The sequence below is a fragment of the Colossoma macropomum genome, unplaced genomic scaffold (assembly GCF_904425465.1).
Source record: "Colossoma macropomum unplaced genomic scaffold, Colossoma_macropomum, whole genome shotgun sequence".
NCBI classification, from domain to species: domain Eukaryota; kingdom Metazoa; phylum Chordata; class Actinopteri; order Characiformes; family Serrasalmidae; genus Colossoma; species Colossoma macropomum.
In genome coordinates, this window is record NW_023495761.1 from 3,033,286 (window position 1) to 3,044,841 (window position 11,556).

The 11,556-nt window shown below is 38.9% G+C and overlaps 1 protein-coding gene across 1 annotated transcript in view; it reads right to left on the reverse strand.

Moving 5' to 3' along the window:
* neurl1aa (neuralized E3 ubiquitin protein ligase 1Aa) overlaps positions 1-11,023 on the reverse strand; it is a 61,185-nt gene extending 50,162 nt beyond the window's left edge. The window contains exon 1 of the mRNA XM_036563422.1: positions 10,838-11,023. Coding sequence (XP_036419315.1) covers positions 10,838-10,871 — 34 coding nt within the window. The 5' untranslated portion in view covers positions 10,872-11,023. The remainder of the gene's footprint in view (positions 1-10,837) is intronic.
* Positions 11,024-11,556: the final 533 nt, after the last annotated feature.

An 11,556-nucleotide genomic window follows, 5' to 3' on the forward strand; every position in this document is an offset into this window, starting at 1 on the left:
GGCAGAGCATGGATAGATCAGTTTCTAAAGTGGGAAATGAACAAGAAGTCTCTTCAGTGCAATCTGAAGAGTCCATCCTGCTATTCTACTGAACGCTGTTATGTTATTAAACTTCTCAAGGGACTTTGATATCTTTTGGTCAGTGCTAATTCAAACGAATAGGAAACATGGATTTCAGCTAATCAAATAAACGTGCGCAATTAGTTCATAATTATTGGGTAATTCCCTTCCTAGTAGCAGGCGCCAACATGCAGGCTACTCATTAACTTCAGCTGAGCGGGAACAGAGCTTCAGGTGAACTGGATCTGGAAGAGGCTCTCACAAAGTCTCCATCCAGACTCTCGAGTTTAGACTAGTCCAGCTGTCCCCTGAAGCTGAGGGTGACAGAAGTCCAAACAATGCTAACATGGCTAACAATGAACGAAAGTAACTTATACGGCCTGTTAGCATGAGATCACATAAGGCCATACTCAAGCTGGATTCAGAGAAGGTCCAGTATTTGTGCGTAATCTGACTGGCCATTTTGTGTGGGATAAAGAGTCTATGTAATTTTCTTAAATAGCCAGATCAAAACATCATTGCATGGACATTTACCTCAGCATTATGTGACAGATGCCATCCTTCTGAACAATAACAACAAATTGTGTGGCTAAATGTTCAATTTGCTGCCAAAAATAAATAAATAATGGACACTGGACGAGGGAGGAGACCTTCATATCAGTGTGGGGTGATGCTCATCTCGATGGCAATTCCAAATGATAGTCCATAATCATAGTGCACAGGAGGGAATACACACCTAACTGGTTTGGATTTCAGTAGTCTTGTCATGAATTTGAGGATTAAGGAATTGGGTCAAATTAAGTTCCATTTAGCTGTTAGCCTTGTCTTTATGTCGCAAAAAAAAAAAATCATTACCTACTTTTGCTATTAGTTTTGCTATTACATTACTGTGATGTTGATTCGAACACTTGAGCATTGAGATCAGGGAACCATAGAAGGTAATTCACTCTGGAGTTATTACTTAGCAGACTCGTAAAAACTACGAACATGGCAGATTCATACTGGATTAAAATCACAGACCTCGTTAGTGATCACTTAAATTACAGCACCTCCCCAAGTAAAGCAAAATCATTTCAAATAGGGCTTTACTCTAATAATATTGGCTACCAATGAATGCAAACTAGCAGTGTTGGTTAGCTTGAGACCATTTTGAAAGCTCTAGGCTCAACCAAAATAATGCTGATGAGGGTAAAAATACTGAATGCAAACCATCTGAGCAAGCAGCTGTAGTACAGTGTGGTCTGGCTGCTTGGCTGACATTTATGGACGCATGAGATGCTCATTAAAACTGAAACGTGATCATTTCCACGTCCTCCTCAAGCACTCCTAAAAGTCATCCATGTCATGTTATATGTAAACACACCACACCACACACGCTAACCCACATTTACACTCTGAACATAGAAATAGCTGTGTCCCTCACTGTAGAACTGTTTCCATAACAGAACATGAGAAGGTGGCAGAAAGAAGGCTAATTCAACAGATTAGGATCTGCTGGAAATGTGAAGAGTTTTAGCAGCATTTACAAGTCAACTGTACAAAAGAGCATTTAAAATACACAATATAAAACGAATGCTTTATTAAAGTGTGCCTAAGTAAAACAGGGGTCAACTAGCAGTTAGTAAGGGTGGGAAATATGGTAAAAACATACCATCGTGATAATTTATTTCACAAGACATTTTCACAACACAAAAAAGCCCCACTAGGGCCTCATTTAAAAATACTATCAAAAACTATGTTAACCTTACAAATACTGCACTATATCCACTTAACCAGATCTAATTATGGTCTCTTTGTAATGAAACATGCAATTGGTCAGTGTTCAAGTACCGCCGATATTCACAATATGCTTAGAAAAGCATACTTTATCACAATAATGATAAATATTATCATTTTGATCACATATACATAAAATGGCCTGCAACTCACTTGAAACTCAGCCGCAACCGCCCCAAGCATCTCAACTTGGTGGAACAAGTTTCATGAAACAGCCAATCAAAAGTGCAGTAACACATCACATGATCCACATGCTCATGCCACACAGCATACTTTCAAACAATTGATTTCAAGAAAATAAAACAGAAGGTGGATTACTGGGCAGATGAAAAGGTGACCAGGTCCGAGACATGGTCTGCAATAAACTTTCTGCTCTTCTAAGACAGGACAAGTGAGATTAAAACAGTTAAAAACAGTGAGGTTTGAACTGCAATGGTTACTTAAACATCAATTTTAACATTCAATAACATATGAAAACCCAAATATATAGCAAACAAACCCAAAAACTAGAGCTAAAAAAATACAAAGATGATAAAAATATACGTAAATGTGTCAGTTATACCAGCCAGATGACTTTATAGTGATAATTATGTGGTGTATCAAAAAATATGAGCTGCTAACTAATTAGTGGATCAATTGCATATGTTGCGTGCAGCTTTTTTTTTAATTGCTCAGAAATTATGTTGCATGAAAGTTTCACCATGTATAGCCAGCCTAAATTCTGTATGTACAACACTTCAGAAAAAACTAATAACAACACAATTCTGTCTTCGACTTTATTTATTTTTGGCAGTAATTTTGTTGATGTAATATATTTTATTCAGGTGGAAATTCAATACATCATCATACACTTTGTTCAGTGTACAGGAAGTCAAATAGGACAGTTAAAGTAGGGTTATATGCAAATAATCACTCGTGGCTTTGTCAGTTGAAATATGCAAACTTTTTTACAGGATATGGCCAACTGATGTCCTGGGAACCTGACAATCATTTCCCTATGTTTTGATCTTCCAAAATGTGTAGGATATTTCGGTATGAGTCACTGTGATCAGTTCAGAAAGGCCTGTAATCAAAAAAACACATCGCTGTTTCACATCAGTTTATTACATGGATCATTAGCAGACGTCCTTTTCCAGGAATCAGCTATATTTAGTTAATTGTGTTTGAGGTATCAAAAAGCCAAAGACGAAAAAATCTGCATGAACGGCTGCTCACTGAACAATTACTAAATGGGGCATATGGCACTTTCCTGTTAAATCATGTACAAGATAATCCTGTTATGTGACACATGCACGTGTTACAAAAGGCAGTAGGTAGTGGCTGATCTAGGGACAGTTGTCCATAGAGAAATCTTCATTCAAATAATAGCAAAAAGACTCTTCTAACAGTAAAGGTAAACCAGTAGAAGTGACCAAAGCAACATGGCAACAAGCTAACTAGTATCTGATTGGTGGCTTCCATGGTGAATGTCATGGTGCCTGTCCTTAACACAGACGAAACAGTAGTACAGACCCCCTACTAAGAGCTTCACCTGCCCTGGGCCTAATACTAAACAAAGCACTGCTTAATGCACATGTCTAGTGGAACACACACATGGCCTGTGGGGACAGACTTCACAGAGTGATAGACTCAGTGTCGAGCTGAATCAGTGTCCACACTAGGTTAGCGTAGTGACCACGAGAGCACACCCTGTCCATTTGTTTTTGTGTCAACATACAAACCTTAAAATGTCATAAAGCAAGAGGATCAACCCAAATGCTTCTTAATGAGAACCACTATACTGAGCTGCCCTACTTGTGCTGTATATTTGCATATAATTTGCAATGTACTGCACTACCATGGCTATTTAAAAGCCATTAAACTGTAGTTAAAAAAACAAATACGCTTACATGGCTAGCCGTGAATGGAAGCTGGTAACCATTAATAGGTGTACAGACATAAGAATTGTGGACCGATGCCAATATCCAGTTTTTTCATGTACATATCTGCTAATGGCGATATATAAACACTTGGAACTACACTTCAATTAGAATTACAGATATATATTTTTTATTTGTGTAGGGTTACAAATGCAGACAAATAAATAAAATGCAGATATTTTAGCTTAGTAGCCCGGTGTCACCTAAGCATTCTGTTCTTCAAGAGTACAATAAATACATCATGAAATATTGGTTTGAAATATCAGTCAAATCTAAACATTTGTCTGATACCAATAATCTTTTTTTAAGCATCTATCTGCCCATACTAATGTGATTCTGATGTCATCATGCATCCATAACCATAGTCAATCAGAGTGGTTTGATTGGTTCACTGTGGAGAAACTTACTGACTGTCTACAACACAGAGTTTTATTTTTAATGTTGATAATATAAAATGATATGATATAATATAATATAAACATGTTTTACTGGGGTTCTTTTTAGCTTTATAACACACTGCATGTACTTTTGCATCAATAATAGATTTTGAAAAATACCATTTATGCCAAAATCTCATCTCAAAACTATCATAAAACAATGTCTCAGGCAACAGGCATTGTATTCATAACCATTTCATGTAACATGTTTCTGTTTCTAGCTTTTAAAGGCATTAAATGCTTCAAATATCTGGCTAACATCAGTTTTGTTTACATCTTAATAATTTAATTACGCAGTGGTTTTTTCAAAAATCTGCAGAATTCCCCTTAATTGAGCTGAGGACATGGTACCATAAGGGCAACATGAAACAAAGACATCAGCTTTTAAAGACAGGAAAGGTTCCACTGATATTCAGACAAGACAAAATCTCAAAGGGTACAAAAACATAAATAAATACTGCAGCCAAGTCAGATTATGACTGTAGCACATGCTAACACTCGTTGTAAACATGCCTCTAGCTTCAAAGCTCGTGACTGTACTGTTAGCTGCTGATGACTCGGCCTGTGTGTGTACGCATATATGGCACAGTTAAAACAACTAATAATCACACAGATGGAGCAACAGACTCAAATAAAACAAACTAATGGAAGTTACAGGCCTACATGTGTGCCAGAATGGACTGGGCAATGATATTCTGCACGTATACGTTGTATTCTCCATTCGGTCTAGCTGTAAACTCTAATGTCATGGCCATGTCCACTCTGAAAACATGACCTCATGTAGCTATAAGTTTCAGGCATCCAGAATGCACCAGCTATGCTGCATGTTAAAGCCTCAACAATAGAAAACGTGCATTGTTTCATTTATCAGTTCTGCTAAGAATAACTGCTAGCTACAGCTCCATAAAGACAAATAATGGTGTTGGTTACACTGCCACGCTGCTCTGAGTACTCTTCGAGTTTTTTCACAATGCTTAGAACAGTATTTATCCATCAGAAATTGGTCTTCGGCTTAAACAGACATCAAATGTACAACTAGTAGGAAAATGGTGAATGATAATAAGATAATAAATAGGGTTTTCTCATTTGTGTCTGCACAGAGCAACAGATTTTACCGTTGGAAGTTGGATTCTAAACTTTCCATTAACATCACATCTGTGTTTGTGCATGATTATTTTTATTATGATTTGAATATGACATTGATTTGTAGGAACAAAAAAACATGTTTTACATCTTTGCCATGTTTTTAGAATTTCTTGACATCCAAACAAACAGGAAAGTCAGAAATACACACTCAAACCTATCAATATAGAAGGTAAATCAAATGTAAATTTAGTTTATTATGTAACTATGTGATTAATTACATAATTATATATGTATATAATTACATAATTATATATGTACATTCTACAGTACAGTAATGAGTCTAGACTTCTAAGGGTTAATTATAGCTATTTATCAACTGCCAAGAGACACAGAGGTACGTAAATAATTCAGACATCTTTGGTCAGGTAATAATGTCCACAGGAGGCAATATGAGCTGTCAAGGGCTCAACTGCTCCATGTCAACCTGGCAACCCAGACCATGCCTGGCTGGGATGACCCAAGATGACATTTACTTTGTGGCAAAAGGGGAACTAAAAAGAGGAAGCTGTTGAGGTGGTGGTGATTGGATGGATTTATTTCTGCCTCTTACTTTTTTATTAGCAATTAAAGACTGTGTACAGTGTAAAGATGTGCACCATGGCTAGGATCGAATCCCAGCTGTGCCATGTGCCACTCATAGCCAGAAACAAGAAACACAATTGCAAACATATGACCAAATGGCTGGAATCACCTTCCCTCTTTCGCTGACTGTGTAATAATTCATTTTTTCACATATTCACATGGCATAGCATTCTCCTTCAAGCGTGTTGAGGTACTTTTCTGTTTCTGTTTCCGGAGGAGATGTAAACTGCATGGGCATTGCATTTTGCCATAACAAAACCTTGTATCTCCACAATGGTAACTTTATAGAGGAAGGAAAACGTATGTTACATGTACGTTGTTATGTGTGTTAACAGAACAAGATTTTATTCCATATATCTTTCGACTTTTTATATGTCAACATGACAAAGAGCTCATTCAATGTAAAGGGTAGTCACTGTTTTCAAATGGTGTTTAAAAATAAAAAATAAAAAAGCACTTTAAGGTTTTGATTGGTCATGTTGTAAATGGGGAAGGATTTTTGGTATTTGTTCAGCAAAAAATAATAAAGCAGTTTAAAAAAGATTAGAAACGAGTGGCTCTTTAGACCTTGACTTAAGCCCACAACAAAAGGTGAAAGGATATTACAGGTGGAAACACTTGACATCAATCCATCGATGGCTTTAGTATACACGAGTGCTTTCAAGAATCTAGCCCTTACAATACTCAGACACGTCAGTGTCGCAGGTTAATGATTCTGTTCATGCCAAGCTTACGATGCGTCTGCCTCCGTAGGTGATCTGTTGTGCCTAGAAACGTTGGCGCGTGCCGTTGTCATACACGCTTTTGTGCTGCTAGACAAAGGCTGGAGTGAGTCATAATGAAACTCCGGTGGGGGAGAGATGCCGAGCACGGTTACTGAGCACTGGTACCACCTGACCCACACACATATGTTTGTGTCACACTATGGTAACACACTACTGTCATCACAGTGAAGCCACATAAATGGAGCATAGTAATCTTTAATAACTACTATCCTACAGCTGGGGTGGACAATTTGAAGGCATGCTAATGTTATCATGATACATTGTTACAATGTTCTTTTCTGAGTATATCTTGACTAACGTCAATACTTCATCTGCCTTTAAATAAGATCAGCCAACGTATAAAAATTAAATGCTTCAAAATTACTTTTAAACTAATTAATTTTTTTACTAATAAATCTCTTTAGATTATCGTCCTTTAAAAGTAAAGAATGTTTTACCTTGTTCTGTAAAGTTACCGTTTTGGAAATGCACGTTTTTGTTTGGACAGCAACAATATGGAAAATGTTAAAAAGAAGTAAATTATAGTTGAATATAACAGAAATTCATGCCAGGCATACACATCACCTTGTCTCAATGAACTGCACCACTTTCTACTTGGCTATTAAAGCTAAAAGAGGGGAAATGCCTCAAAAAGAATTCACATATGGGAGCTCTTTCATTTTTCTATCAATAAGAAAAATGATCTGCAAAATATTTGCCAATTAAACATGATAAGTTTGATGAATCATCTCAAATATGCAAGTATAGTGATTCTTCTACGAGAACCATCATGCATCCAATCCACACTGCCTCCAATTCACAATGAGCTCCATCATATAACAGCTTTAGGTGGAAATAGCTCTTTTATAATTACAACAGGTTTAAAACTTGACAGCACAAACAGCAGATTTGTTTATTATTACAAAATAAAACAAATTTTACTGCTGTATCATAGAACAGTCTCCTCATCACACTGTTAGTACAGCGCAGGAGCTGCTCTGCGATTACACAAGTTCCTCAAGAAGATGATATTTGTTTAATAAATTATTATTTTAAATACAGGTTTGAATGCCATTGAAAGTCAAAGTGTGTGATTTGACTAGATCTCAAAGGAGTTTACACTTAACCTGTGCGCAAGTGGAAAAAAAGGCTTGATGGACACAAGACGTGCGTCTAGTGCAGGCAGTATGGACTAAAACACTGATTAAAATTACAGCGAATCTGTTCAGCCCGACGGACAACTAAAAAGTGTTACAAATATTATTATTTTTAAGGGTGATATTCAGAACAAGTATTTAAGTACCTGTTTGGGAACAGCAACAAGGTTTCAAAGCCTGTAAAGTGCTGTTAGGATCAGCCCCAATAGAAATCAATGTACAACGTCCAGAAATACTGTAGCCTTATTAAATATTTTGTCTTGATTCAAAAAATTTTGCTCATTTCAACTTGTTGCAAAGCTCTTGTTCAATTCTCAGCACACAGCATTACTGCTTTTAATTATACAGTTTTCTACTCAAAAATTGTAGTACATAGGTCATCGTCACCATCATTTACAGCACTGGCTTCACCTAAGCTAAACCATGTACGATCGACTGCATATCTATAGATGTCGGCATAGATTTAGACTTTTATGACATCTATTTGTTTAATCAACACTGTTCAGTTCTGAGTATACCGTGTCATTTTTTTCCCAAAAAAAGACAGCACAGAGGTCACCCACACCATCATCATTAACAGCGCTTGATGTAGTGCCGTGCCATTAAGGTAATCGATATCCCATTAAAACAGTGTGATCACAGCTAGATGAGGCTTTCATTCAGCAGCCAGTGAGCGAACACCTCATTCGTTCATGACAGTGCGAATTCAATATCCCGATATGGAGTGACAGGGGCGACGCAGCATTCTCGCCTTAGCTACCCTGAAACTCAGAATCCTCTGAGAGAGGCTGAAAATGAGTTCCAGTAAGAAATGATCGCATGCACAGACTATAACCCATTCAACCTAGCGTTCTGCTTCTGCTCCAGCTCGTGTAGTCTCTACAGTTGTAAAACCATATCCGGACCATCGCGCTGCCTCTTTGAGTCTGACACATCACAAAAGCTAAAATACTACCTCAGTAACGTACACCATCAGGCCATAAACCCTTGTATACCAGCCTCAGCTGTTAATCTCCAGCGTCAACCTGCCTTAAAAACGAAGAAAGCTGCTCCTTACTGAGAAAGAGGTACCAGAAAGTGATTGTACTCTGACAGCAGGTCATCCCTGCGTGCTCTATTGTGTGCTGTATTTTAATGACCTTGGAGCTGAGCCCGGGAGGAAGATGCCCGTTTATACTGGACCAGGACCACATCCTAAACTGAATCTGTGAATAAGAATGTAAAACTGACCTCGTGTCAGAGAGAACAGTGAACGTGCACTAACACAATGAGTGGGTGGTTGCTACCAGACCATATTTGCCTAATTGGATATAGTACAGTGTCTTAATTAGAATTAATGATCGTGTGGTTTATGTACACTCCGGTATGGGATTTAACCCAAGGCCAATCAGCTGCAGAGTGAGAGAGAGGGCGAGAGACAGTCAAAAGTAACACACTGATTGTTTTGTGTCTTTTTCTCTAATAAAATTGTGACTTCTTGATAAAAGACACCAAAACTGACATCAAAAGTATTATTATACCTTTAGATTATTCCCCACTACTATGTTTCAATTCATATTATTGTAGAATAATATGGGAGAGCATATGTTGGGGTGATGCTAAGCTACTATGTCAAAAAAATTACATTTCTTTCATTTTAATGTATTTGTGCTGTGTTTGTAATGCTATTCCATGTGAATTTAGTTCATTTTTTTGATACATTTCTATGTATTGGCAGATACGTACATTAAAAATATCACATATAAGCATCAGCCCACAGTTCCTGTCTTCGAGCACCACAACCCAAAACCTTGTATTTCCGTTTATGTCTTTTTTTTTTTTATATTTTTACATTGCTTGCAAATGCCAGCTGTCCTTTACACTGCGTTAAAATTTCATGATGAATGGAGCAACAGAAAAGGTCCCAAAAACGCTCTGGAAAAATAATTTGTATTCAAAGTCACGAACATTTTTCCCCTCTCCTGTTTTGGCGATATGAGGTTTAGTCCCAACAGCGGTGACACGTATTTTGAGAAGTGAAAAGTATTTTGCATAATTTTTTAGGCCTATGTTGAAATACAATATTTTTCATGTACATCCGCCGATAAATACAAAACATACTAACTAGGACTCTACCTGGGTTGGCATTACAGAGAGATATAAGATTTTTTGTAGTGTCACAAATGCAGGAAAATGAACATTTTAGCCCAGCGCCATCTCAATGTTCTGCTCTTTTGGAGTACAACAGATACATTAGCAAATATCAGTTTTATCGAATCTTATCACCTGTCTGATGAAGATCGTTTTATTATCATCTGCCGATACCGATGTGATTCCGATATCATCATGCATCCCTACTCAAGTGACAAGCTGAATAGCTAGCACTGTCAGCTTGGACATGAATTTGATCAACTGTGCACATGTACTGTTTTATCTAATTTTCCATCTGTACGGGAGCCTGGTTTTTAAATGGCCGTGGAGGACAGCACAATTGATTTATTGACTTGGTGGGGCTCTCATTCGACCCAGCTGTTGTGTTCTGGTGCACAGAGGACGTGATGGAAAAGCAGAGCTATTAAAACTGCCCTGAACCAGAGCTATGGAGGGAATCCCCAACAAAAATCCCCCCACACTCACGTATACTCTCCCTGCTCCCAGAAAAAACAAGGGGAACACATCTGATGTCACTGCAGTCCGCCTTTACTACTACAGTGTGCGAACGTTTCAGGCAGTGGCCCACTTCAGCCTGAGCCGAGTGTAAATATAGACCCTACATACATACATACATACAGGCTCCATCCACCTCACGAGCTCCCTATACACAGACCTCTATGGTGTTTCCAATAACGTGGCCCTACAGAGCGTTAGCCTCTATGGAGCGTCTCAGCTGATTCTGTAAGCCCACCACAGACACAGACACACTCGTACAGCCAGTACACGGTAAATTAAAGCCCAGCACGTCTCCTCAGTGAAGAGGCGCTGCTCCCCCCGCCGTCTTTACATCGCAGTTTCCTCACCGTACAAGGCGTTACGGGTTATCTGGCCTCCCATGGCTCAGCGCCGGCTGGCGTCTTCTCCAGGGTCGTCGCGCTGCTCCTCCGTTCTCAAAGTTTGGCGCTGGAGCCGCGGCGCTGCCGTGCCGACGACATGCTCGACTATACGCGTCCACACACACACACGTTCACACGCACACGAGCGCCCGCTCGGAGGTCCGGCTCGGACAGCTCGCGCTGCTGCTGCTGCTGTAAACACACAGCCACTCCTGCCTCATTCACAGGACGCGGCCACGCGCAGGCTCCACACTCTCATTTGCATAAAAGGCTGGGCCAGAACGCGCCTCTCAGCGCGCGGACACGCCCCCTCCCCCTTACCCTATACAAACGCTCTTTGATGCTGAGAGTGAGAACCGGTGTTCCGACGAACTGGGTTAGCGGAACGGCGAACCGTAGAGCACGTTTACAGGTATAGTTCTACATAAAACTGTAGACGGCATATTTTGATAGCCTAAATCACTTTATTAGAAAATGCTAACAGCACTAAAACTGCAATACAGGTACGGCAATACAGGTACGGCAATACAGATACTGGTAATACATATCGAGAACACAGAAATGAAGTATCTGTATTCAGTCCAAGTTACATTTTGTAAAGGTAGAGTTCAAAATACAGTTACTGTTTACATTTTTAGCAGAATACTTTTAGAATACTTACCAACCAAAACACCTAGTCTTCAAAA